This window comes from Zalophus californianus, chromosome 8 (genome assembly GCF_009762305.2).
Source record: "Zalophus californianus isolate mZalCal1 chromosome 8, mZalCal1.pri.v2, whole genome shotgun sequence".
Taxonomy (NCBI): domain Eukaryota; kingdom Metazoa; phylum Chordata; class Mammalia; order Carnivora; family Otariidae; genus Zalophus; species Zalophus californianus.
This window is the reverse complement of record NC_045602.1, coordinates 117,556,604-117,583,893: the sequence shown is the minus strand read 5'-3', so window position 1 is coordinate 117,583,893 and position 27,290 is coordinate 117,556,604. Positions and strand designations below refer to the sequence as shown.

The window sequence follows — 27,290 nt, the reverse complement described above, 5'->3', positions numbered from 1 at the left end:
GCACTGCAGGGTTTGGTTACCTATTTGGGTTCCCAAAGCCTCTTTCCTAATCACTGTATGAATGGCGTGGGCATAGCTAAGAGGCTATACTCTGGACTTAGGTTTCCCCATGTTCTTCTGTGGACTAGAATCAGCCAAGATTCCAACCAGATTCACCTAAGCAAATAATGCAAAATGGAGATGGCTGTGTCTTGTCCTGGGTCTCACCTTAAATGTGTTGGGAAAGCTAAACAAAGCCTTTGGTGAAGTTTCTGGATTAGCTAAGCTTAGCCAGGGTACTATCTTCTAGTCCCCTTGGTTCTTTCTTACAGTACCATCTGCCAGCATGACCCGGCTCGCCCGATCACGAACCCACTCAACCTCGAGTAGCATCGGCTCTGGAGAAAGTGCCTTCAGCCGATCTGTCACCAGCAATCAGTCAGATGGAACTCAAGAATCCTCTGAATCCCCTGATGTTGTGGACAGACACCAGACCATGGAGGTGTCCTGCTAAGCAGATACTCCTCCCCTGGACCATGCAAGTCCACCCTCCTTCAAACAACCACTCCATAATGTAACATTTCATCCAGCAAACTGGCATCTGTCTTTAACTCCTGCATGGCCACTGACACTCTCTGGTATCTTGGATTTATCATTCTCTCTGCCTGCCCGCCCTCCTTTTTGTATGTACCAAGAATCACTTCCTTGCCATTACTGTAACATTCCAGCATCTTTAGCTGATCAAATTTCCATATCTTCTCTTGCCAGCTTTTCCTCGTGCTTTCCCAACTACGTATCTGACAAGATTCTTTGATCCTGATGTATGTATGTGAGCACGCGTGTCTGTTTGTGTGTGCATAGTTCTGTGATTTTAGATATGCTTTCTTGTAGAGCTTCTGCACAAAAAACAAAGGGGACCTTTTTTTCATTTTCAACGGTGTTTTTAAGGGAAATAAACAGAACAGGTTTCTAGGTTGGGTAGGCCACTGCATTCTCTTGGTTCCGAGTTGGTCAACACGATTTGCAAAATGACTTCAGCAGCTCTGTGGAATGTGGAACCGATTGTGCTTACTGTTGACTGTGACCAATAGAAGGGAGCCTGTTACACAGAGAGGCAGGCAGCGTGGCCAGCCACCTCCTTCTGTCCAAATGCATTCACGTATGTTATTCTGTAACTAAAAGGGAGGGATATATTCTTTTAGAAGCCCATGAATGATGAGGTTCTGGTGCAACATGGAGTTTTTCCTGAGAAGTGAGTGTGGCATCATTACTGCACTCTCTTAGCACCAGAAGGTGGAAAGCAACATGCCAGGCCTCTGCTCTGCCAGAGCAGAGCTGCTGTCTCCGCAGTGTCTGATACCACTTACCGGATATCCACAAGAAGTGCCTCCTGGGTCTGGGATGAAGAGTGTTTCTCCACCCCTCACTGCTCTGAAAAAGGAGAGGTATGGCCTGAAAATTATGTAGATGGTGAGGAATCAGCTGGGCGAAAAGGCACAGACCTCAATGGACTATCATGCGTCACAGGCGCAGCCTTGACTTCAGCTGACTTAGTGGAAGCGAAGTGAAATTGGTACAGAACCCATTTCTCAGAAAGATTCTTGACAGATAACTCTCAAAGAAGAGAGGGAAGGGGCCAGTCTCTAAGGGCAGCCTGCGCAGGTACAGTTGTGCCTAGTGGACTGCTGTGTGAGGGCCACAGCCAGCCACAGTACTGCTGGGAGGAGGCCGAAACCACCTGCCACAGAGCAAGGGCCCTGCTCTTGTGGGCATCAGATGTAAGCTCAGGGTTACGCAGTTCTGAGTCTTAGGAGGGGGCTTTTCAGACATAGTGTTCGCTTTCTGCTAAGATAGGGAATGCGTCACTCTGCCAGAGTACAACTTTTTACAGATTATTAAATAAAGCTGTATATGTCTCATTGTTACCCGATTGCTGGTGTTATTTCTCTCAATCCACGCACTGGGGCTCGGGGTGGAACCAAGTCACTATATATGGGCTTTGTGCTGGGCATTTTCACATACTTGATCATTATTTCACCCAAGAAGAAATTAAGACTCGATAAATAATTTGCCCAAGGTCATACCAGTAAACCCATCCAGGATTGAACTCCAAGCCCATCTGACACACCTCTATTCCTGTCAAACCAAAAATTGTGAGAAGCGTGATCATGCGGTTTATGGAGGAGGGGAGCTAAGGTCTCAGGCGTTCCACATTTCACCCCTGCCATCTATGTGGGGTTGCTGAGTCCCACCCCAATTTAGTAATCTGCAACCACTTGCCTGGGTTCCTCAAAAAGGCCAGACTGTATTTCTCCAGAAATGGCTGTTTTTGTACCCACCAGTGATATCAGGGGGCCACCACCTTGGATCAGTCTTAAATGATCCAGGGGCTGCTGCTACCTATATAGTACATCAAGGTTGCTGTGTCTGTGGGAGATACTTGTAAAATGGCATAGAACCTGCTCGTTCTGGGAGAGGAGACGAAGCAAATACACGTGGACAGATACAGGTCACCAATCTGAGTTCCTGACAATACAGGATAACAGTTTTTGGGCTGGAGGTGGTCTCATGGTCACAGTTGCTTTTAAAACCCATATCACTCCAGCCTTCATAAATTTACCTGACAGGTCACCTGCTTTCCCACCTTAGCTCTGTGCTGGGAGTCAGGCCCCAACTGACTACACTTGACTGATCCATACTATACTTTTTCCTCTCTTCATTTTCATTTCCTTGCTCCCTGTTCAGTCCAAAACACTCGGGTGCCAGCCTTGTGAGAGTCAAGGAAGTGGCCAGGTAGACTATACAAGATGATTGTGTAAAGCTCTTCCATATAACTCATCTTACCCAGTTCTCACGGCACCCCTGCAAAGTGGTCAGGTCTGTTGTACAGACAAGAAATGGCTGAGGAGAGTTGAGTATTTTGGTCAAGGTCACCTAGCCTGAAAAATTTCCCAGTTCTTCCAAATCGATGCATTTTCATATTCAGCCTTTATTGAGCATCTGCTGTAGGCTGGGGCCTTTTGCACCTTCCTATATGTTTCCTAATAATGGTCCGGTGAGGTACATGCTAGTCCCATTTTATGGATGAGAAACCGGCCTAGAGGTAACTACAGATGGTCACACAACTAATAAGCGGCAAATCTGGGAGTTTAATTCTCAGTGGCTTCTTGGACCTCACCTTGAGGCCAGTCTGAAAGTCCTTCCTGTCTGATAAAAGACATCAGAATGGTATGCAGACAGGAGCAGGAGGGTGGGCCTGTGTTCAGTCCCCTCCCTGCCATGGGCCACATCCTTGAGTGGCCATCACCCATTCTAACATCCTTACACAGGATGTGTCTCCATTCTGGCTTCTTCAGCTCTTCACACCAAGTACCCGTGGAGTTAAGTCTCAAACCAGCCTTCCCTGGGAGAAAGGGAGAACCTGAGCTGGAGTGTGCCCTAGCTGGCAGGGTCCCAGTAAAGGCTTCATAGTCTGAGCTGGAGTCAGGAGCTATTTCGGGGCCATTTTGTGTTTAAAAGCATATCTGGGGGGGAGGGGAGGCTCAGTCTGTTAAGCATCTGCTTTGCTCTCAGGTCATGATCCCACAGTCCTGGAATCAGCCCTGAGTCAGGCTCCCTGCTCAGCAGGGGAGTCTGCTTCTCCCTCTCCCTCTGCCCCTCCCCCTGCTTGTGCTCGCTCGCTCCCTCATTCACTCTTTCAAATAAAATCTTTTTTTTTTAAGATTTTATTTTTTTATTTTTATTTTTTTTAAGATTTTATTTATTTATTTGACAGAGAGAGAGAGAGCACAAGTAGGCAGGCAGGCAGGCAGAGGCAGAGGGAGAAGCAGGCTCCCCGCTGAGCAGGGAGCCCGATGTGGGGCTCGATCCCAGGACCCTGGGATCATGACCTGAGCCGAAGGCAGACGCTTAACCGACTGAGCCACCCAGGCGCCCCCTTTTTTTAAGATTTTATTTATTTAGTTGACAGAGACAGCGAGAGCGGGAACACAAGCAAGGGGAGTGGGAGAGGGAGAACAGGCTTCCCGTGGAGCAGGGAGCCTGATGCAGAACTCGATCCCAGGACCCAGGGATCATGACCTGAGTCGAAGGCAGACGCTTAAAAGACTGAGCCACCCAGGCGCCCCTCAAATAAAATCTTTAAGAAAAAAAAAATCATGTCTCCAGGAATACTAACCCCTAATGGAAAGGCAGCAGTAGGTTATTTAGATATTAATGAACTGGGGACTTTATTTCAATTTTAATGACTGAAGGTAACACACCAAAGGCAATTCTGTCAGAAATTTCTTTATCCTAGCTGAGTGACACTCAGATTTGGGCTGTGCATCAGAACACCTGGAAGGTGGAGGGCTTGTGGAAAGCAATTGCTGGCCCCACCTAATGGAGTTTCTGATCTAGTAGATCTGAGATGGGGCCCGAGAATTTGCATGTCTAACAAATTCACAGAGGATGCTGAGAATGCTGGCCTAGGACCACACTTGGAGAACCACTATCCAGGTCTTGTTACTCAGAGTGTGGTTCATGGACCAGCAATATGGGTATTGCCTGGGAGTTGTTAGCAATGCAGTCTTCAATCTCACCCCAGGCCCACTGAACTAGAATCTGTGATTTAACAAGATCCCCAAGGGATACCTATCCACATTAAAGGGTAGGACACATCCCTCCAAGGCAGTGCCTCCCCCAAAGCCAGTTGAGGGCGTCTCTTGGAGTATATACAATTCAGATTCCTAGGCTATCATCTGGTGACTTGGATTCAGAAGATGGAGGAGGAGCCCAGGAATCTGATACCGACAAGAACTTCAGATGATTATAATGGTCAGCTAAGAATGGGAAACTCATTTACCTCAGTTCTGTGTTCCTCAGGCAAGACCAAGGCACAAAATCAGAGAAAAACCTCTCCCTCTGGGATCATGACAAGGCAGCTGCTTGAAACAGGAACTTGGGGAAGGTGGCTCCTTGATGGTCTGTGATGCCGTCAGAGGAAATGGGTGGTTGTGAGAACCACAGAGGCTGCAGATGTTAGCTGGGAGCCCCAAGGACCCTATGACAAAGCTCAAAGAGCCCTGGGCCTTCTTCCCTGGACTGGCTGTGCTTGGGAGGGCTGTCCAGGGTGGGGGGGTCCCTAAGAAGCACCAGTCCCCTGTCCCATCCCAGGTCTACAAACTGCTGACCACAGCAGATGCAGAGCCACACAAAGGGATACCAAGAACATCTCGCTGAAGAGTCTCCCAGGCTGAGAGGATTCTGGGTGTCCTAGGACGAAGGACTTCGGCAGATGTTCCGAAGGGCCTTCCAAAGCCCTAACCTCTCCAGCCAAAGCATGCATCTAAGCTGAGCCCCCGCCCCAAGCTTTGATGACAGGAAACCAAGTAAGTACATTTGCTTTTGTTTTCTGATGGCCCCGGGACTGTGAGGAAGGATGGTCCCCTCAGAGGGTGGGAGTGGGCTTACAGTGGGGGGACAAGTTCCAGGAAAATAAGTTGTTCTGTTGACAATGTAAGGGGGTAGTTTTGAGGGTCCCCGAAGGAACCCAGGCTCCCCCATTCCGCCTTTGCCCCCCCACCCCAAGAATTACATTATGCCTGCCAGCTTGTCTTCATGCCTGTTCTGGTCCCATCTCGGTCACCAGCATGCTTGTGGGACTTTGGGGCCCCCTCTGGGCTCCAGCCTTCCAACATCAGTGAATGAGAGGAGTCTGAATTATAATCTCTGAAGGCATTTTCGGCTTAGAGTCTACAGTTCTTCTCAGAAGGGTGATGTTTCTCAGTTGAGAGAGAGGTCTCCCTTTAGCTCAATCCAAATTCATCGCTCTTACTTTCACCTCTAAAAAATAGCTTCAGAAGCACAAAAACACAAAAGACGTGGATTTGTAGACCCAGCTCTGCACTAACCAGCTGCGTGAGAGTGAGCACGAGGTTGCCCTCTCTGAGCCCTGATCATTGTATGTGAATGGGTTTCAAAGCTGCCAGGCTCTCACAGGATACAGTGAAAAGATCAAAAAACAGCAGGCAGTGTGCTGGTCTCAGCGGCCTTTACTCTTTCCTTCTACCCACTAGCCTGGGCCCCCAAGAAAGTGCCTGGCACACAGTAAATTGTTCAAATACGTGTGCAATTAATAATTAGATTCTTTCTAAAGTTTTGACCAACACAACCTCCCAGGCCTGCATGCCCCGTGGTCTTCATTTCACCCCAGGAAGCTGCCTGGCCCTGACCAGGACAGGTGAAGGGAGCTGGCAGAGGTCAGGGAAGGGGGATGCTTCCAGCCTGAGTGTGGCTCTCCTACCTCTCTTGGGTCCATCTCCCAGCTCCACCTGCTATAGGAAGAAGTCTTTGGGTTTAGTGCAGTTGGTGATTGTGGTGACTTTGTCTTGCTGAAGGAGGGGAAGGAAACTAACCTTTACTGAGCACCCACTCTATGTCAGCTCCCCGAATTTTCCCCACAGCCCAGTGGAGTTGGTACTATCCCCAATTCAAAGACGAGACAGAGGCTATGTGCTTTGTGTGAGGAGGTCACACAGCTGGAGGCTGGTTGGTCTGAATGAATCACTCATGCTACCCAGGAGAGATCTCTCCCTGATGTTTTCTGGACTCATGTCTGCACAGTTAAGCATAGAGCTTGTATCTGATACCCCAGGGGAAAGGAAAGGCTGGGGAGCAGCAGGGATGTTGAAAACCTAATGTGAAGGGGAGCCCTAGCAGTGAGGGCATTAGAAATCTCCTAAGGAAGCAGCAATACTGTCTTGGCCTGCCAAGGCTTCAGGATCCTAAAGTCTGAGCAGGAAGTGGCTGCCAGGAGCCATTTCCTAAAGATGGGCCCGTTTTGTATTAAGGAGCTCCATCCCTATGAGTACAGAACTCTCCATGATAATGACAGAAACCCATCCTTACCCATGCATGGTGAAGGTTCAAAGGCAAGGCCAGAGCCTGCTATGTCCCTGTGCCATTCTGTAAGCTCCTCCAGGGAACCAAGCTGGTATAATTATTCCTCGTCTCCATGAAAAGGATGAAACCATCTGAAAGAATGAAACCACCTCCCTGAAACACTTTAATAAAATGTTTGAAAAAATTATCATTACTCTGGAAATTAAAATTATTTTAAGGATAAGACACCTGTCCAAAGAGCTAATAATCACTTTGTCCATTCAGTTAATGTGTGTTGAGTGCCTTTTATGGGCCAGGTGCCTCATGAATTGTTGAGGAAACAGGCAAACAAAAATAGGTCTTTGTCCTCATTGAGCTATGGAATAATGGCAAATTAAACAAGTAAACACTCTAATAAATGAATAATTAAAACTTGGGAAGGCGGGCACGCTGGCTCAGTCAGTAGAGCATGTGACTCTGGATCTCAGGGTTGTGAGTTCGAGCCCTATGTTGGGTGTAGAGATTACAAAATAAAATCTTAAAAAAAACAAAAGCAACCACAACCTTGGGAAGGCATGCAACAGAGAGCTGAGAAAAAGAAAAAAGGGCAAGTCTCCCAGGAGTGGCCTCTAGTGAAGCGACATTCAGAGCACAATAAAGAAAAAATGTGCCCTGACCAAGCTTCTCACGTGCCTTATCTTTTGGACCCAAATGTTGGGTATTGGTATCCCCATTTTTCAGATGAGGAAATGGAGGCAAAGAGCAGGGAAGTGGCTCGACAGCCAATCCCTCCAAAGCCTTGCAAGTCATCACTGTGGTGTACAGTCTCCCAGTCATCTTACTTTGCCCTGTGACACCGATAACAGTGTGCTCAGTGTCACCTTAGCTTGTAAGGACACCAGCTCCCAAGCCTCCTCAGATCCCCCTTGCCCACCTCTAACCCTAGTCATGGATCCTCTCATTGTCCCCTGCCAGTGTGATCCCAGGTCAGGAAATGGTTCTGAGTAGATTATAGGAATGATGGCTGGGGGGTTCAGAGAAATCTTCCCAGGGAAGGGTGGGATCCAGACAGGCCCCCAGGGGAAAGGGCTGTCCAGCCAGTGGAAGGGGCCCCACACAGGTAAAGGCCCAGAAACAAAGAACAGAGCATGGCTGCAGCGTGGAAAAGTAGACCCACCAGCGGAAACAGGGTCCAGCTTCAGAGAAGAGAGCCTCCAGAGTCTGGTGGAGGGGCTGGAGCCTAGTCCTGCTGGGAAGGGGATCATTCCCTCTTGTCAGCAGGGCTGAGCTGGGGAGGGAGAGGGTGTCTGGGGACCAGAGCCTCTGTGTCCATTGCAGCATCTCTTTCAGATTTCTCTTGGCCATGTACTTCTGAGTGTTCTGCTGAGGAACGATGGGAGGTCAGCCCAGCAGAGGGAAAACCCAGCCAAGCTCAAGCTCGAGCCCCTCTGTCCAAGAACCGGGCCCTGTGCCCATGCAAGCAGGTAGGCTTCCCAGACACAGTAAGGCTTCACGGCCCCAGACATTGCTGCCTCTGTGAGCCTTCCTGACCAGCCACTCCAGCACAGCTTCAAGTTTCAATGAGCGCCTGCTATATTCCAGGCCCTTCCCCGTGAACCATACAGGCAGGGTCCCTCCTCTGGAGGAGCTTACATTTCAGCAGTCAGAACACTGATAAGCTAGAAAATGTGGGAGAGTGACAGGTGCTGACCAGGAGGGCTTCCCTCCTCCTCAGTTTATTAGGAAATTGAGCTGGCAACTCTTAAGACCAACCCCAGTTCGGTAGCTCTCCAAAGCTGTGCTGTCCGTTATAATAGCCTCTAGCCATCTGTGGCCATTTAAATTCAAAGTAAAATTCATTAAAATGAAATTAAGTTAAATTTGTAGCTCCTCAGTCACACCAGCCGCATTTTGAGTGCTCAGTAGCCATATGTGGCTAGTAGCTACCTATTGGACAGCACAGTTATAGAACATTTCCTTCATCATAGAAAGTTCTACTGGATAGTGTGGCTCCAAAGTATGTCTTCTTATCCTGTGAAATACTGGAAGCCAAATTAGAACTATGGCAGTTGGAAAAAATTGGGACCTATAATGCCTATGCTGAGCCTACAACTGTGATTTTCAAGATAGTCCTCACTAAAAAATGCCAGTTTTTAAGACAATGAGAAAATCAAAATATCCTAGAAATTCTATTATTTTGATATCGAAACTATAGGCCCAGTTTGTTTGTTGTTCCCCCAAACAACCCACAAATCCTTTCTCAAATCATATCCTGATTTGGGGTTTTGATGATGTATTCATCAGGGTTCTCTGGAGAAACAGAACCAATAGGGTATGTGTACATGGGTGTGTGTGTGTGTGTGTGTAGACACAGAATTTATTTTAAGAAATTGGTTCATGCAACTGTGGGGGTTGGCAAGGCTAAAATCTGCTGGGTAGGCTGGCAGGCCAGAGGCCCAAGGAAGAGTTAATGCTGCAGAATTCCAGAGTCAAGTCTGGAAATCCCTCTTCCTTGCAGGACCTCAGTCTTTTTCTCTTAAGATCTTCCACTGACTGGATGAGGCCCACCCACATTATGGAGGGTAATTAGCTTTATTCAAAGTCTACTGACTTAAATTGTTATCTCATCTTAAAAAACATCTTCACAGCAACATCTAGACTTCTAGACTGGTGTTTGACCCAGTATCTGGGTCCTGTGGGCTAGCCATGTTGACACACAAAATTAACCATCACAGATAACAAATCACTCTAAACCAAGCAGCACTTTTAGGAGGAAGGACATGGACACACACTTAAACAGAACCAGGAGACTGTAGAGCCAAATATCTGGATGTCTGTGTTTGGGCAGAAGCTCTCCCCAGTCTGGAAACTCCCCTGCAATGGCTGGGGCCTCCTCGCCTACCTCGGCCCTGCCCCTAATACATTCCTCTCTCTAATGCCAGCCTCCCACAGGCATTAACACCCTGGGCACTGTCATTCTCTTGGTGGGGAAGCAGCTGCCTCCTTTTAGTCACTCAGTCTGCCGGGAGCCGGGGGCCCACCAGGCCCTGCAGGAAGAGACCTGGAAACCACACAGACCTCCCCCTTATTTCCTCTGAATCTAGCAACAGGCTGCGGCCCCAAGACTGCTCTGAGTCATGGCCAGAGTGCTCTGGGGGCTCTCCCTGCCTGTGAGACCTGAGGGGAACTGCGTTTCCCTCTCTGACAGGGTCTGCAGGGGGAAGGAAGGGCCTGTCTCTTGGTATGTCAACCCCTGAGCCCAGCAGGAACACAGATTTGGGGCAGCCCCTTCCATGAGTCATTTTTCTATCAGCCTTGCATCCATCCAAAATATACTAAGGCTCTACCCCATACCAGGCCTTGTGCCAGGACCAGGGGGACATAGCAATGGACAAGATAGGCACAGTCCTTGCCTTCAGGGACAGTCAAGCCCCAGATACAGGCTCTGTTACAATGTTCAATTTTGGTGACAGTGCATTTTAAGGGACTCTGATTAAGAGTGTATGCTGAGGGACTCATCAGGAAGGCTTCACCAAGGAAGGGACGTTTTATCTAGGGCGTGAAATGTGCAGGCGAGTCGGCCAGGCAGATGGGTCAATCAGGGACAGCATATGCAGCCCAGTGGCAACCAGGGGCACAATGCCAGGGCTTCCAGGAAGGGAAGGGGTGGTTCCAGGAGGGGAAGGGGTCCTTCCAGGCCACTTGGTTTCACCCTTGTTGGAGGATGCTTTCCACAAGACTTGCTTGCATTGTTTATTCAGGCATCAGGCATTTCCCGGCACTGTGGGATGGCCAGGCCCTGTGCTGCTGACGGCTCTGAGGAGCTCCAGTCCAGGGTCACCATGTAGATCTGCACATGTGTCTGGGAGGACACATAGGAACCAGTCCCTTTCCAGGATCACAGCCTCATTCTTCCCATGTCCACCTGGAATATAGGCCCTTATACCACACAGTGTCCAGCTCCGGGTCTGCCCCATCGATGCCCCAACCCCTTGGGCCTTGTCTGTCCATCTGCTCTCTCTCCCCTATCTCTGGGAACATCTGTCTAGAGGGTATCACAGAACCCTCTGAGGCCTTGGCTCCTGCAGGAGCATCTATGAGACATAAACTTTTCATGCTGACCTTGACTGCTTTTCATAGCTCGATGCACTGATGTGCTGACAAGTGTGTCTCTTTTCCCTGTGTTTCAGAGACCCCTACTGAAAAGGGATGAAGAGGAAGGAGAGGGAGGGGCACTGGGATGTGGGTGAAGTGGATCTCAGCAGCCTACGGAGGGCAGGTTTTTTAGGATGAGAAGGCCCAGACAGGTATCAGGAGGTCTAGCTAGGCTAGGTGGGCTGATCCCTGAGGTAGATGAGGGCATGAGCATCCTGTGCTGAGGGAGCTGCTTGCCACCTACCATCCAACCTCAAATTGTCCTCATGGCCGCCATGTCCTTGGGACCAATCCTGGTGTGATGGTGTGGGGGAGAGGGGAAGCTTGGCATCCTCTGGCTCCGTGACTCCCTCTCTGAATGTCAGCATCCCAGGACCTGGGGCTTTTTGGAGAGGTGCTACTGCTGTCTAGCCAAGTCCCCCCCAACCTGGGCCCATGAGTAGCCACAATGGTCACCCACCCCAACAGTGCCCCATGGGCAGAGGGATAGGGAATGGCATAGGAGCCACTCCTGGCACAGTGCCCTGTCTCACCTCAGTTGCCTCGCTGTGTGATGGGGCTGACCAGAGAGGACTACCTCAGGGGCTTGTGAGGGCCAGAGTGACACACCCAGTCAGGCCCTGACACTCAGCAGTTGCTCAGTAAAGGATGGCAGGCATGTGGCCAGGACAGGACACTTGACTGGGCCACATGTACCTGTTGGGTGTCTGCTCTGAGCCAGGCCTGGCACAGTGGGCCCCTGGGACCCCACCTTTTCTTGGGGCAGCACGGACCTATACCTGTCGTTCTGGACAAAAGCCACGAGAGAGCCATGCTACCCACATGCATGGCACTCTAGAGTTACAAAGCCTGTCCACATCTGTGATGTCACTGGCCCTTCCCAGCCCTCTTCTTCCCATGCGTACCCCGGACCTCAGCCCTAAAGGTTAGTCCATTCGGTACCCACATCATTAGAACTTCCAGAAACTGCCTTCTAGAAACTGAGCTCCGAGATCTGTGCTGATACCTGCTTAGAGCTATAGTTTTTAAGTTTGCTGAGCAGCAGAATCCTTTTATCAAGATCTTGAACATCTCCATATAAAAAGCGATTGTAGCCAGGAGCCCCACTCCTTTTTTTTTTTTAAGATTTTATTTATTTATTTGAGAGAGAGAATGAGATAGAGAGACCATGAGGTGGGGAGGGTCAGAGGGAGAAGCAGACTCCCCGCCGAGCAGGGAGCCCGATGTGGGACTCGATCCCAGGACTCCAGGATCATGACCTGAGCCGAAGGCAGTCACTTAACCAACTGAGCCACCCAGGCGCCCCAAGCCCCACTCCTCTTGCCACACCAACCCTTTCCCTGAATGACCCCAAAAGATGTCTGGGCATCTGTAGGGCTCTGCAGAGGCCACTGGAAAAGCTTCAGATTCCAGAGTAGCCCTCCTGGAATCCCAGCAGACATGCTCCCCAGGGTGTTCATGGAGGGGTTGATGGTAGAAAGCCCAGACTCCACTAGACTTCACATGTGGAGAGAAGACTAGCCAAGAGGGTGACCATCTCTGTCCCTCCCTCCAGAGAGAAGCAGGGCCACAGCCGTGGCCCTGGGCAGTTTCCCGGTCGGCGAGCACACAGAGCTGTCACTGAGACTGGGGGATCCGTTGACCATCATCTCTGAGTAAGTCCTGTCCTAATGGGGGGGAAGGGTGGGGAATTCTGCTTCCTCCCCCTGGCACCTGAAGATGCACTCATGAGAGAAGGGGCCCCTCCCTCCAGGAGTAAAGAGCATAGCCTTTGGCGCTGAGCTCACACGTGGCCCTAATCGTGGGATTTAGGAAGCCTGACACAGCTGTAGGGAGAAGGCTTGGATAGGCAGGGCCTTGCAGGGGGCCCTGAATCGTGCCGTTTCCTGCCCAGGAGGTAGCAGCACTGGCCGGTGCAGGCGGAAGGAGCCAGCCTGCCAGGTCCTTAGGAATCCTAAATGAGCAGTTCCCCTCTCCTTTCTCTCCCCAGAGATGGAGACTGGTGGACGGTGATGTCAGAAGTTTCAGGCACAGAATACAGCATCCCCAGCAGTCATGTGGCCAAAATCTCCCACAGGTGAGTTCACACCCCAGGCCCTGCCTTAGGGTAACTTCCTGCTTTCTCTTCCCATGAGCGTGGTTCTTTATGGCCAGTCCTGTGCTGAGCAAAACGGGACAGGGGAGAATCAGGCCTGGGCCCTGCCCTCAGGAAGAGTGAACAGCTAGCCTGAGCTCTCAGGTCGGCCTGCGAAACTCAGGAGCCCAGAAGAGGGGGCTCAGGAAGGCCCCACAGAGATGTCCTCTGGGCTTTGGAGGGTGTCCGGGAGTCAGTGGAGGAGAATGCTGAAAGGGAGCAGCTGCATACGTGTCCTAAATGTCCTGAGGCAAGAAAATGGAGGGGTGGCGCCCCATATCTTGGCAAGTCTGCCCTTCTAAGAGGGGCCTCACAGTGGGCAGGACACGGGGGATGCCATCGCTCGCCACGAATGAGTGACAAAGGAAACCAACTCCAGAGCAAATTCTATGTCATGAGAGAGAAAGGAAGGGAACTGCCTTTCGGTGGGATTAAACCGCATAACACAGAGTCAGGAGGTACGCTGTGTGTGCTCTGCTGGCCGCTCTTCTGTTCTGAGAGAAAGTACGACTCTGGCACTGGGTGGCCTTCCTTCTCTGAGGTGCGCAGGATGTCTGGCTCTGGTGAAAGTAGTGCAGGGCTCCCAAGACGTGCGGACACCTCGCAGAATCAGCTTGCATAGAGGTTGTTGGCACCCATGTGTTGCCGGCTGGCCTGGCCCTGCTGGCCAGAGGTTTTGCATCCCCAGTGTGGCACTGAAGTTTCAGCCAAGGAGACACTGGCCACCTCTAAGAGTCCCCTTCCCTTGCCACTCCGTCTGCTTCCTCCATGTTTGTAAGTCATATGAATGACTTATTTACTATAAAACTAGGCTAAGTTTGCTGCTGGCACCAAGCGGGTCACAGCTTCTCTGATTTATCTCCTTGAAATGGACTCAACCCTGACTCTGGATTTGACTGTGGAATTTCACACAATGACAGGGAGGCAGCCATTTCCATCAAGTTGGCTTCTGTAGGTTTTCCTGGGGACCATAAGACATGACTCCGGGGACATTAGAAGGCTGATGGACTAGTAAGCCAAAAAAATTCCTGCAAAACCACCCTGAACTTTCCATTGCAGTTAAGTCCTTCATGGACATATAGGTGAAGGATTAAGTGAAAGGAGAAAGGAAAATAGGGGGCCAGGGTAATAAAAAATCCAGCAGTGAGAGGCCCCAAGGAATAGGTCATGAAGATCTGTGCTTTGGGAGGCACATACGGTGATCGATATCTTGCATGATTATTTCCAAGATTTTAGAATGTCTTGAACATTCTAGTTCCAACATTTCTACCCACAAATAAGCTCCAATGGGAGTTAGATTTCATTGCTAATGAATACATGTTCACCCGCATGCCTTTTGGCTGCAAAGTTAAACTTTAAAATGTTCAAAGAAAATATTTACTACAATTAAACACACACACACATAGGCAATTCTCGGAAAGGTGAGTGGCTAGCATAGGGGTGCTAGAGGAGCTGGGCAGTGATAGGAGTCTGTGATCACCCCACCTTCCCCCAGCCTCCTGGCCACACTTGGGAATGAGGTCTCCAGGCACAAAAGGCTGGGGCTGACCACATGAGGTTGTCCTCTGCGGCCTCTGGAACCAGGACCGAGACAAAGCTGGGGGGCCCTTAAAGACCAAGGTACAGATGGAACTCTGAGGCCCAGAGAGGGAGGAGGGGTTTGAGTAGAGTCTTGGCTCACCCATGCCCAGGTTGACCTCTCTCTGTCCCTCCCACAGGTGGCTGTATGAGGGCCTGAGCCGGGAGAAAGCTGAAGAACTGCTGTTGCTGCCTGGAAACTCTGGAGGGGCCTTCCTCATCCGGGAGAGCCAGACCAGGAAAGGTGGGTAAGCTGAGCCCTGGCTTGTCCCTCAAATGCCAAGAGGTGACTTGGGGGTATAGGTAGGAGGTCAAAAGTGAAGGGCTGGAGTGCCTGGCCTTGGAGTCAGACAGTTTGGCTGATTGACCACCATGTTGCTGCCATGAAAGCCCATTTCTAAAAGTGGGTGTGAATGGCCCACAGTGGGGATCCAGGCTCAGCCTACACTTTGGCCACTGGGTCTTGTAATAGGGTATAGTCACAGGATTTCCCTGCCCTGACCAGCAATGATTCCTCCCTCCCCAAAACACAACACAGTCCTGATCTCTTGGTAAAAAGTTGTCAAGTTCACGAGGTCTCTGTGTTCTGGGCCACCAGCCAGTCAAAACCAGAAAACTCATTAGAAGTCAGCCTTGATCTTCTTTCTACTGTACAGATGAGGAAGATGGAGAAACAAAGGCTGAAGAGGGGTGGGGACATGTCACATTGCACATTCCTATGGGCCTTCTCCCACCTCAGGTATAAAACAAAGCTGATAGAATCTGTCTCTGATGCCCCTGCCTCCCTCTGAGTTGCTGCCCTGAGACCCTCACAGTGGGGGCAGAGAAGGACGTTGAAAGAGTGGCGACACTGATGTTTATGGTAGGCCCTTTAAGTGTCTTCAAACAACCCTGTTTGAAGTTTGAAGGATTGTAGTTCCACTGTCCCCATTTTACAAATGAGGAAACTGAGGCTTAGGGAGGAGAAACGATTTGCCTGGGTAGACATAGCTATGAAGCTGGGATTCAAACCCAGCCGAGGTCCTCCTCACTTCAGACACCCAAGAAAGGCCCATGTGTCACAATGGTGGAATTGCAAACTCAGTGGTAGACTAGGGTGGAGAGACTCAGGAATGAGGACAGGCCTCCTGTGCTTGCCCTAATTTAACCAACCATAGTGGGTTGTCAGGGTCCTTTGCTCTCAGTCTCCCTCCCAGGGCCCCCTGCAGCACATCTTTGCCTCTCCTCCCCTTCCTTCAGAAACTCGCTGGGTTGACCTCTCCCCAGCCCCTCCTGCTACTTTCTGGACAGCATTACCATCCCCCGTTACACCCAGAGGCTGGCTGGGGCTTGAGGCTGGCCTGAGTATAGGCTGCAAACAGGAAACCACAGCACTGGAGCTGATTGGGGCAGGAGTGCTGCAAACCAGGCCCTAGTGAGCTTGAGAAGCCACAGTAAGTGCTCTGTGCTCAGCTGCCCCCCTCCCCACCCCTTCTCTGGCCTGTTTTAGCCACACTGCATAGTGACCAGCACTTACTGCTCCTTCCTAAGAAGGCACATATACTTGAGGAACTGGCTGGGAAATATAGGAAAAAGCAGATAATGATCTTTAAAGATCCATAAACAGGGGAACCTGGGTGGCTCAGTTGGTTAAGCGTCTGTCTTCCGCTTAGGTCATGATCCCAGAGTCCCGGGATCAAGCCCGGCATTGGGCTCCCTGCTCAGCAGTGAGTCTGTTTCTCCCTCTCCCTCTGCCCCCTTGCCTGCTTGTGCTCATGTGCATTCCCAATCTCTCAAATAAGTAAAATCTTTAAAAAAATATTAAAGGGGCTCCTGGGTGGCTCAGTCGTTAAACGTCTGCCTTCGGCTCAGGTCATGATCCCAGGGTCCTGGGATCGAGCCCCGCATCGGGCTCCCTGCTCCACGGGAAGCTTGCTTCTCCTTCTCCCCCTGCTTGTGTTCCCTCTCTGTGTCTCTCTCTGTCAAATAAATAAATAAAATCTTTAAAAATATAGGGGCGCCTGGGTGGCTCAGTTGTTAAGTGTCTGCCTTCAGCTCAGGTCATGATCCCAGGGTCCTGGGATGGAGCCCTGCATCGGGCTCCCTGCTCATCCAGGAGCCTGCTTCTCCCTCTCCCACTCCCCCTACTTGTGTTCCCTCTCTCGCTGTGTCTCTCTCTGTCAAATAAATAAATAAAATCTTTAAAAATATATATTAAAGATCCATAAACATACACATGATTTCTGGGATTAAGGTTAGATATGACTCTGAGCTTCACCATAGCCAACCCCAAAAGGGGGTAGATCAGAATGCAGCTCTCATCACAAAAGGAAGAGATTTGGGGCACCTGGGTGGCTCAGTCGTTAAGCGTCTGCCTTCGGCTCAGGTCATGATCCCAGGGTCCTGGGATCGAGCCCCGCATCGGGCTCCTTGCTCCGTGGGAAGTCTGCTTCTCCCTCCCCGACTCCCCCTGCTTGTGTTCCCTCTCTCACTGTCTCTCTCTCTCTGTCAAATAAATAAATAAAAATCTTCAAAAACAAAAAGGAAGAGATTTGTCAGTTCTGCAGGAAAGGCAGAAGTTTCCCCAGTACTAATTTCTAATCTTTCATCTGAGTCTTTTCTTTAGGACAGTATTTGTCAAGCTGCAGGTTAAAACCCATTTGTGTTCCAAGAAATCAGTTTAGTTCAGTGGTTATAGAGCAGTGGCTCTCAAATCTGGGTGGCCATCATAATCACCTAGAGGGCTTAAAACAAAGAACTGGCCACACACCCATATTTCTTATTTGGTGGGTCTTGGGCAGGGCCTGAGAATTTACATTTCCAACAAGCTCACAGGTAATGCTAGGGACTACACTTTAAGAACCACTGATCTTGGGGTACCTGGCTGTCAAGGTTTTGGTTCAGGTCATGATCTCAGGGTCGTGAGATTGACCCTGTGTCCAGCTCTGTGTTCAGTGCAGAGTCTGCTTGAGTCTCTCTCTCCCTCTGCCCCTCCCCCTGCTCTCTTTCTCGCAAATAAATAAATAATAATAATAGTAATAATTAAAGAAAAAGAACCACTGATCTAGGGGGCGCCTGGCTGGCTCAGTTGGTAGAGCATGTGACTCCTGATCTCAGGGTCGTGAGTTTGAGCCCCACATTGGGCAGAGATTACCTGGGTGGCTCAGTTGGTTAAGCGACTGCCTTCGGCTCAGGTCATGATCCTGGCGTCCCAGGATCAAGTCCCACATTGGGCTCCCTGCTCGGCAGGGAGTCTGCTTCTCCCTCCGACACTCTTCCCTCTCGTGCTATCTCTCATTCTCTCTCACTCGAATAAATAAATAAAATCTTTGGGGTGCCTGGGTGGCTCAGTCGTTAAGCGTCTGCCTTTGGCTCAGGTCATGATCCTGGGGTCCTGGGATCGAGCCCCATGTCCGGCTCCCTGCTCCATGGGAAGCCTGCTTCTCCCTCTCCCACTCCCCCTGCTCGTGTTCCCTCTCTCACTGTGTCTCTCTCTGTCAAATAAATAAATAAAATCTTTAAAAAAAAAATCTTTAAAAAAATATTTTTAAAAATGCTGATCTAGACCTTGGCTTCAAGTTGGACTCATCTGAGGAGCTTTATAAATTACTGATGCCTGTACCCAACTCCCAGGGTTTTTGGGGCTTGAACCTACAAACCTCATGGGGCTCCAACCCACAACCCTGAGATCAAGACCTGAGCCGAGACCAAGAGTCAGATGCTTAACCGGCTGAGCCACCCAGGTGCCCCTGAGTTTCTGATTTAATTGGTCAGGGGTGTGGCTTTGGCCCTAGAAGATATAAAAGCCCCCTTGGTGATTCTGATATGCAGTGAAGGTTGAGACCCCTTCATTTAGTGGATCTGCACCAGGGAGTGTTTGAAGTGCAGATCACATCAAGGTGCATCACTGGGGTTGGGAAAAATATTGTTTCATCCTATTTTTGTTTTAGGTAATTTTTTAAAAATTATATTTATTTTAACAATGAGTTTTGTTTTTTAAGATCTTGTGTATTTTAGAGAAAGAGCAAGAGCATGAGCAGGGGGAGGTGCAGAAGGGGAGGAAAAGAATCTCAAGCAGAGCCCGACAAGTGGCTCGATCTCACAACCCTGGAGAGGGGGAGAGAGAGAGAGAATCCTCAGACTGCCCCCTGAGCACAGAGCCCAACACAGGTCTTGATCCAGGACCCCGAGATCGTGACCTGAGCCAAAATCAAGAGTTGGCTGCTTAACTGACTGAATTACCCAGGTGCCCCTGATTTAGGTGATTTTAAGTGTGTCCTAGGTCACAGTGTAAAATTTCATACTGTGGTTTGCAGCCAAAAAATGTTTGGTGGCACCTGAGTGGCTTAGTTGGTTAAACATCTGACTCTTGATCCCAGCTCAGGTCTTGATCTCAGGGTCATGAGTTCAAGCCTCATGTTGGGCTCCACTCTGGGTGTGGAATCTACATTAAAAAAAAAAAAAAATGGCACTGCAGCTCTATGGGGCCTGAGTAACATCATAGAACACTAGTTCTCGGACTTTAGTGTACAAGAATTGTCAGAGAAAAACTCTTGGGCCTCTTCCAAATCTATTTACTGGGCTCCGGGTCAGAAATCTGCTTCCTTCACAAGGTCTCTGGATGCTTCTTATGTTCTTTTAAGTTTGAAAACACAGTTCCATTCTAGGGGAACCAGAATTAAGTAGTAAGAGATAATGTTTTTCCAGTTGCACAATGCATCAACTTTTCTTTGCATCAAGGTCCAAATATACCTCTGGGAAGGGAATTCTGCAGGGGAATTTGAGTCTGTGTGTGGACCGAGGAGGAAGGCCTGGGGCCTGTGAGCTCACAAGAACAGTACTCAGAGTCACCTGGGGAGGGGAAGACCTCTCCATCTTCCCTAGGGTCCCTCTGGGATACCTATTTATGTCCTAAGCCTGGGGGAAGTCATGGCAGAGCCTGAGTCAGGCCCCAAACCTTGGTCTGTGAAGGGGCACTGATGACTTTGTGGAGGTCCCAGGACTGCTCTAAAGGTGAGCACCAGGGCCACCTCCCTGCTGTCCTACTGTGTCTCTGTTCTTTGGTGGGCGCTTTAAGGAAGATGACGATCAAGCCATGCTTCCTACCACGGAGGGATTCACTTCTGTCCATTTTGTCAGCTGGGAAGCATTTGTTGAGCATTTCTTCTGAGTCAGGCCTGCTAAGTCATTGTTCTTGTCCTCAGGCTGCAGATAGTGTAAGGTCCAAGGTGCAGCATTCCCGAGGCAATCAGCTTCTCAGAGGCCTTAGCAGAGGAAGGTCAGGAGGGTCCTGCTAGGCCCACCTCCCACCCACAGCTTCCAATCTGATCCCTCATACCACTGTGGACCCCACCCCACCTCCTGGTATCATCATCAGAACACCAGGGAAAACATGGTGCCTGACCCCAGAGGCTCCTGCAGGCCAAGATGTGACGTTGGCTATGGAGCTAGAGCTTCCTGGAATCCAGGACATTGTACCTTCCATGCCTTTTTTCCCAGTGGGTCTCCCTCCAGCCCCTGCACCCAGCCACAGCTCCTACTATTCCTTCCCACAGCCTCTCTTCTGGCCCACTGCCCAGGAGAACATTTATGAATAAAACCACCTTGCTCTTTCCACTGCTGCATTCTTGCACACATTCCTCCCTCAGCCTTGGAAAGCCCTATCCTCCATTTTCTACTCGGTGAACTCATACTCACCCTTCATGACCCATTTCAATGTTATTTCCCCAGGCTATTTGCCACCATTTGCTCTTAGACCACTTCTGTAGCTACTGTAAATTTAGTTCTTAAAAGAAAAAAAAAAACTAGGATATGTGGTCTAAGAGCACAAGAACTAGTATTTGAAATGGGAACCATAAAGGAAAATTCCAGCTGTGGGAAGTGCTGGCAGGACAGCACTTCCTTCCCAGAGTACGAAGATCTGTTTACCATGTGGGGCCTTGTGCAGGGCATGTAGTCAGTGCTCAAGGGATGTATACTGAGTAAATGAATGAGTGAATGAGTGCATGAATGGACACTGAGGGGAAGGGAAAGGATGAAGAGCTGGGGTAGACTTTCCCCCAATACCACGTGTTCACAGACAGTGGAAGGCATGCAAATAGTGGCAAAACACTCCTCCAAGTTGCCTGTAATCATGGCTCCATCCAGCATTTATCCCAAAGATTCATTCATTCATTCATTCATTCAACAAATGGATATTGTGTGGTGACTCTGTGCCAACTATTGTTCTAAGCAGTGGGGATTCAACGATATAAAAAGCAAAATCCCTGCCCACAAACCAGTTGGCAAAATGGACAATGAACACATAAATACTGAAGTGTCTGATCTTGGTAAGTGCCACCTAGAAACAAGAAAGCAGCATAAGAGGAACAGGGTCATGGGACGTGTGCAGGTATACAGAGGCCCTGTGGTAGATGCATCCTCAGCAGGGGCAGGTGTGCTGGGAGTCAGCAATGCAAGGTCATTGGGAGCCAGGTCATGCAGGGTGTTTCCAGGGTGGGGACTTAGGTTCTCACTCTGTGGTGGGAGTGATATAAACCCATCCCTCCTGCAAAGAGAGGATTTGGGGGTGGGGTGATGAAGAAGCGGGAAGCCACCTGGGAGGTTGTTGCAGGCTCTGCCCAGGTGAGAAGTGGTTGGATTCTGAGTATGTTCTGAATGTAGCCAGTAGGGTTTGCTGTCAGGCTGTATGTGAGGTAGGAGAGGAGGGAAGCAGTGAGCCTGACGCCAGGGTTCGAGTTCAGTGACAGATGCATAGTGCTGCAGGTTTCTGAAGTGGGCAGATGGAGGAAGGATACATCAGAACCATCCTTCAGCAGGCTCATGGTTGGTTATATGTGTTTTGGGCTGAGGGACAGGCAATGGCAGAGCAGGACTCTTGGTGCCACAGAAGTACTGCTGCCTGGGCAAGCTTAGGGCTGGGGCTTCTCCGCAGCAGGGAAGGTGTTCTGGAAGGAAGTTGTCTGAGCAGAACTGAGTTGTAAAGGGAAGACTGGTGGTTACTCAGGTGGAAGGGTGTTCCCTACAAAAGGAACAGTGTGAGCAAAGGAGCATAGGCCTGATACAGGTTATTGGGTGCTTGCTACATGCCAGACACCGCTAAATGCTTTCCCTGCTTCACCACTTGAAACCTTGTGCTGATCTGATGAGACTGGGAGAATTGTTATACCCCTTTACAGATGAGGAAACAGATTTGCGAGGTCAAATAATGTGCCTGGAGACACAGCTAGTGAGCATGGGGCAACAGGGGTGTTCTAGCATGTGGCTGTGTGTGGGCTCTGACCCCAGGAAGTCTGAGTTAAAGTGTAGATGTCCTGCAACTGGGAGAGAGCAGTAGGTATTTGGGACTGGCTGGAACATGCAGTGAGAAGGAACGTGGGATACCAGCCCAAGGCCAGTCACAGATGGCATTGGTAGGTGACCTGTCTCCAGTGGGGTTGTCAACCCCACATGGAGTTGATGAGCTTATTATCCCTGAGTCTACCAGCTAGATACTCAGTGTAGCCACCCTCCCCAGTTTTAGTAACTGTGGTGACAGTGAGCAGCATGAGGTGGCTGGAGAACCATGCAGAGGATATAGGGACTTGGTTACTTAGTTCAGCTGGGTTGGTTGGCCTTCAGGGCTTATTTCAGGAATTCACCCCTTTTCTTGCCTTATTGTACTGCCTAGGACCTCTAGTACAATGAATAAAGTGGTGAGAATGTTCTTGCTTTGTTCCCAATGTTAGGAAGAAAAATTCAGTCTTTATTAAGTATGGTATTACCTATAGATGTTTCACAGATACTCTATATCAGGTTGAAAGTAGTCTTCTGTGGTAGGCAGAATAATAGCCCCTGCAAAGATGTCCAGGTCCTAATCTCTGGAACTTGTGAATATTATTACCTTACATTGCAAAAGGGAGTTTGTAGATTTGACTAAGTTGAGGATTTTGAGATGGGGAGATTGTCATGGATTATTCAGATGAGCCCAATGAAATTACAAGGGTCTTTATAAGACAGAGGCAGCAGGATCAGAGTTTGAAAGAGATTGGAAATGCATGTTATGCTGCTGGCTTTAAAGATGGAGAAAGAGGGCGCCTGGGTGGCTCAGTTGGTTAAGCGACTGCCTTCAGCTCAGGTCATGATCCTGGAGTCCCTGGATCGAGTCTGGGAGTCTGCTTCTCCCTCTGACCCTCCCCCCTCTCATGTGCTCTCTCTTTCTCAAATAAATAAATAAAATCTTTAAAAAAAAAAAAAAAAGATGGAGAAAGAGCCATGAGCTAGGGGATGCAGGTGGCTTCTAGGAACTGGAAAAGCAAAAAATAGATTATTCTCTAGAGCTTGCAGAAGAAACAAATCCTGCTGACACCTTGATTTTAGTTCAGTGAAACCCATTTCAGATTAAGCCACTGAATTTGTGGTAATTTGTTATAGCAGCAATAGGAAACTATTACTTTCTGTTTGTAGTTTTGTGGTGGTGGTTTTTTTATCAGGGTAAGTACTGAATTTTGTCAAATGATTTTTCTACATTTCTTCAGGTGATCATGTTTTTTCTCCTTTATTCTATTTATATAAGAATTATATTGATGTTCCATTTTTTTTAAAGATTTTATTTATTTGACAGAGAGAGTGAGAGAGCATAAACAGGAAGAGCAGCAGAGGGAGAGGGAGAAGCAGGCTCCCCGCTAAGCAGGGAGCCCAACGCAGGGCTCCTGAGCCGAAGGCAGACTCTCCCCTCCCCCTCCCCAAAATAATCTTAAAAAAAAAAAAAGGGTGTCTGGCTGGCTCAGTTGGTAGAGCATGTGACTCTTTATCTCAGACTACTCAGTTCAAGCCCCACGTTGGGCACAGAAATTACTTAAAAATATGACAAACCTCAAACTAAACCGATTAAGGGGAAAAAAAGGCAATAAATTACCAATATCAGGGTGTAGAGCTTCCTTAAGAAAAACAGGGCGCCTGGGTGGCTCAGTTGGCTAAGCGTCTGCCTTCGGCTCAGGTCATGATCCCAGGGTCCTGGATTTGAGCCCCATGTTAGGCTCCCTGCTCCTCAGGGAGCCTGCTTCTCCCTCTCCCTTCCTGCTTGTGCACTCTCTCTCAAAAAAAAAAAAAAAAAGGTTAAAAATATTTGCTAATGGGCACCTGGGTGGCTCAGTCGGTTGAGTCTGGCTTTGGCTCGGGTCGTGGTCCCGGGGTCCTGGGATCAAGTCCCAAGTTGGGCTCCCTGCTAGGAGGGGAGCCTGCTTCTCCTTCTGCCCCTCCTGCCTGCTCATGCTCTCTCTCTCCCTCTCTCTCAAATAAATAAAAATCTTTAAAAATATTTGCTAATTTTTCTTGTGATTTCTTCTTTGACTTCTGGGTTATTCCCAAGTATTTGGGGATTTTCCAGATATTTTGTTAATTTATAATTTTATTCTGTTGTGGTCAAAGAACATAACTATTTTTTTTAAGATTTTATTTTTTTGAGAGAAAGAGAGATTGAGGGAGAGAAGGAGCAGGGGCAGAGGGAGAGAAAGAAACAGACTCCCTGCCGAGCAGGGAGCCCAGTGTGGGGCTTGATCCCATAACTCCATGATCATGACCTGAGCCGAAGACACTCAACTGAGCCACCCAGGCGCTCCAGTAACTATTTTTAAGATTTATTTGAGAGAGCGAGAGAGAGAGGCAGCGCACAGCGAGGGGCAGAGGGAGAGGTACTAATTTATCTTTCCACCAGCACATCCTTGCTGACATCTACTGACATGTTTTCACATTCTAACACTTCTGCCCACTTGAGTCTATAATAGCCACACTTAACATTCATGTAAACTGTGCCCACCCCTGTGCTGTGCACGGTGTGAATGATCTCATTTCATCCTCCCAAGAGCCCTGTCAGTTAAGAATGTGTGGTCATTTATGGCCAAGAGAGCAAGTCTTCTTCCCTCTCCTGTCCACTTGCCTTCGGTCCGGGCCCAGTAGCCATCTCAGCTTTCTTCTCCCAGCTTGGGTTGGGATGGGTCCCAGGAGGGCCTCAGTCCTGCCCCAAACGCTTTCCTCCTCAGGTTGTTACTCCCTGTCAGTCCGCCTTAGCCGCCCTGCATCGTGGGACCGGATCAGACACTACAGGATCCAGTGCCTTGATAACGGCTGGCTGTATATCTCACCACGCCTCACCTTCCCTTCACTCCAGGCCCTAGTGGATCACTATTCTGGTACGGCCTTTCCATGAGACTGGGATGTGGGGTCTGGGGGGCAGACAGTTGTGCCCTTAGACACTTTACCTGCTGGAGAATATCCAGACAGGCAGAGGAAGGATCTCTCCATCTCCATGCCAGTCCCTGTGCTAAGAACATAGGCCGGGAGCTGTCTTCATCTCATGCCCTGACAGAGCCACATAGATCTCCCATGTGGTTCTGAGTCCAAGACCTCAATGGCAGGCACAGTTCTCTCCACAGGACCTAGGCCCAGAGCTGTTGCTGTTGTGCAATTCAGTTGACTCAGCACTTCCTGGTGCCTGTCCTGTTATAGGGACTGGAGCACGCAGCCAGGAGGGCAGTGTCAAAGGGGCAGAAAGGAAAGACCACTCCTGGGAAACTGATCAGGTGTTTCCTAGAGGGTGGGTCCATGCAGTAGATACTGACAGAACATGTAGAGATGAAGTATTTTCTAGCTTTCTTCTTCCTAAAGCACTTTCCTAACCAGAAACTGGCACTCAAAGAGGTCCATCAAACTACCCAAAACCACAGCAAATTAAATTTTCAAAACCTAGCCTAGAATGCTCTGATTGCATCTCAGCCCCTAGATCAACAGCTTGAGGCTTGTGCCCTGTCACTTTTTTTAAAATGTAATCTCTACACCCAAAGTGGAGCCTGAACTCACAACCCTGAGATCATGAGTCTCTACCAACTGAGCCAGCCAGGTGCCCCCATCATTCTTTTTGACCATGCCTCCACCTGGCAAATGGGGAAAACTGTCAGGGTGAAGGTGGGGGTTGTTAGAGGGGAAAGTAGGGCTGGAGTCAGCCATGTCAAGGATCTAGGTCTCTTTCTCAGAGTTGGCAGATGACATCTGCTGCCTCCTCAAGGAACCCTGTGCCCTGCGCAAGGCTGGCCCACTCCCTGGCGAGTCCATACCCCTACCTGTGACTGTGCAGAGGGCACCACTCAATTGGAAAGAGCTGGACAGGTAAGGGGACCCCTGAAACATGAAGGGAGAACAAAGGAGAAAGAAGGACCCACCCCTGGGAACCCACAACCCCAAATGAGCCTGTCACCTTTGGGGACACTGGCGAGCCAGTGAGTACTAACTGACCTCGTAGAGACCAAGCCAGGCTCAGCAGGACTGTAGGGGGACTGGCAGGAAGGAGAAAGACGGAGTGAATAGAGGGCATGCCCAGATGGCCAAGATGGCCAGGATGGAAGGTCAGACAAGATGGGGTAGAACAGAAAGCACCAGTCCTGAATGGAAAAGTCAAGCTGGGGTTTTATCTGACAGAGAACGGGGAGCCAGTGGGAGTTTTCAGGTGGTGTGAACTTGAACTGTGGTGAGAGCAGGGAGGAAGATGAGGCTCCGTGACCCAACTCTCTTCCCCTCTCCACAGCTCCCTCCTGTTCTCTGAAGCACCTGCCTTAGGGGAGTCCCCTCTCCTCAGCGAGGGGCTCCGGGAGGCCATCAGCTCCTACATCAGCCTGACTGATGACAGCTCCCTGGATGATGCCATGGCCCAAAGCAGAGGCCAAAAGGGAATACAACGCTGCAGCACCTAGACCCCCAGCTCAGCTCAGCCTGAGCACTCCAGAGGCAAATTCAGGGTCCCACTTGTATCCTTTGCTCCTTCCTGTCTCAGCCCTAAGAAGTCACTTAACCCTCTCCCAATGCCATGAACCCACCTGCAACCTCTAGTTCAAGTACACACCAGCTGAGAACAGGGACAGGGCTCTAAAGAGACTAGGCCTCTGGGGTTTGACACAATTTGACCTGAGTTTGGGATTTCCAGAACCATCTTCCTCCCCTGCCCATTGTGTCCCCTTCTACACCCCCACAGTTCCACCCACTAGGTAGAAACAACCACTAGCATCAAGAAGAAAAAAAAAAAAAAAACATTTAAAGAAAATCTACAAGTCTCACTCAGAATACCATACTTCAGAAGGTAGGACTGTGTGGCCTAGAAGGGACAGGAAAGCAAAGGGATGGATGTCTTCCCACAGCAACAGAACCGGAATGTCCAGCCTCCACCTGGCCCCCCAGAGCAAGGGGACCTCTGACAGTCAATGTTCTCAAACAGCCCCATCAAACCTCTTCTCTGGACAGTCCTAGCTCCAAGATCTCTATTTCATTTTGTAGCTTATCATTTGAACCTGCCTAAGCTTTCCTGGCTACAGTGGCCTTGCCATCTTGTGGCCAAACACAAAATGGCACCTTCTAGGTCTAGCACACATGTCTCTCAGCACCTGGCAGGGGCATCAGAAGTCAGTAAGCCTCTCTCCACAAAGCCAAGGCCACAGCCTACACCAACTCCAGCCCCTGATTTCCCTGCTGCCCATTAAGGAAGAGAGGCCTGGCTGGAGCTACTAAAGGAGCAGGGACAGGAGAGGAGGATGAGGGTGGAGGGCAGGGTTCTGAGGCTAGAGGTGATGTGGGAAAGGCT

General features: G+C 49.6%; 2 protein-coding genes and 1 non-coding gene across 6 annotated transcripts in view; all 3 read left to right on the top strand.

Moving 5' to 3' along the window:
* NDRG3 (NDRG family member 3) overlaps positions 1-1,903 on the top strand; it is a 73,345-nt gene extending 71,442 nt beyond the window's left edge. For all 3 annotated transcript variants that reach the window (XM_027622721.2, XM_027622719.2, XM_027622720.2), the window contains one exon: positions 312-1,903. In XM_027622721.2, coding sequence (XP_027478522.1) covers positions 312-493 — 182 coding nt within the window. In that variant the 3' untranslated portion in view covers positions 494-1,903. The remainder of the gene's footprint in view (positions 1-311) is intronic.
* A 3,129-nt stretch (positions 1,904-5,032) lies between these two features.
* On the top strand, positions 5,033-27,172 carry SLA2 (Src like adaptor 2). Of its 2 annotated transcripts, none has more exons than XM_027620694.2 (8): positions 5,033-5,348; positions 8,191-8,324; positions 12,551-12,650; positions 12,986-13,072; positions 14,848-14,951; positions 24,706-24,855; positions 25,696-25,828; positions 26,244-27,172. In XM_027620694.2, exons 2-8 carry the CDS (start codon positions 8,234-8,236, stop codon positions 26,407-26,409), a joined length of 831 nt encoding a protein of 276 aa, XP_027476495.1. In that variant the 5' UTR covers positions 5,033-5,348; positions 8,191-8,233; the 3' UTR covers positions 26,410-27,172. The 2 variants fall into 2 exon arrangements, with proteins under 2 accessions (XP_027476495.1, XP_027476496.1); XM_027620695.2 differs by having other exon boundaries at positions 25,728-25,828; positions 26,244-26,387.
* Positions 17,760-17,832, top strand: TRNAR-CCU. The gene has a single exon. It is a non-coding gene; the product is annotated as a tRNA-Arg (tRNA).
* Positions 27,173-27,290: the final 118 nt, after the last annotated feature.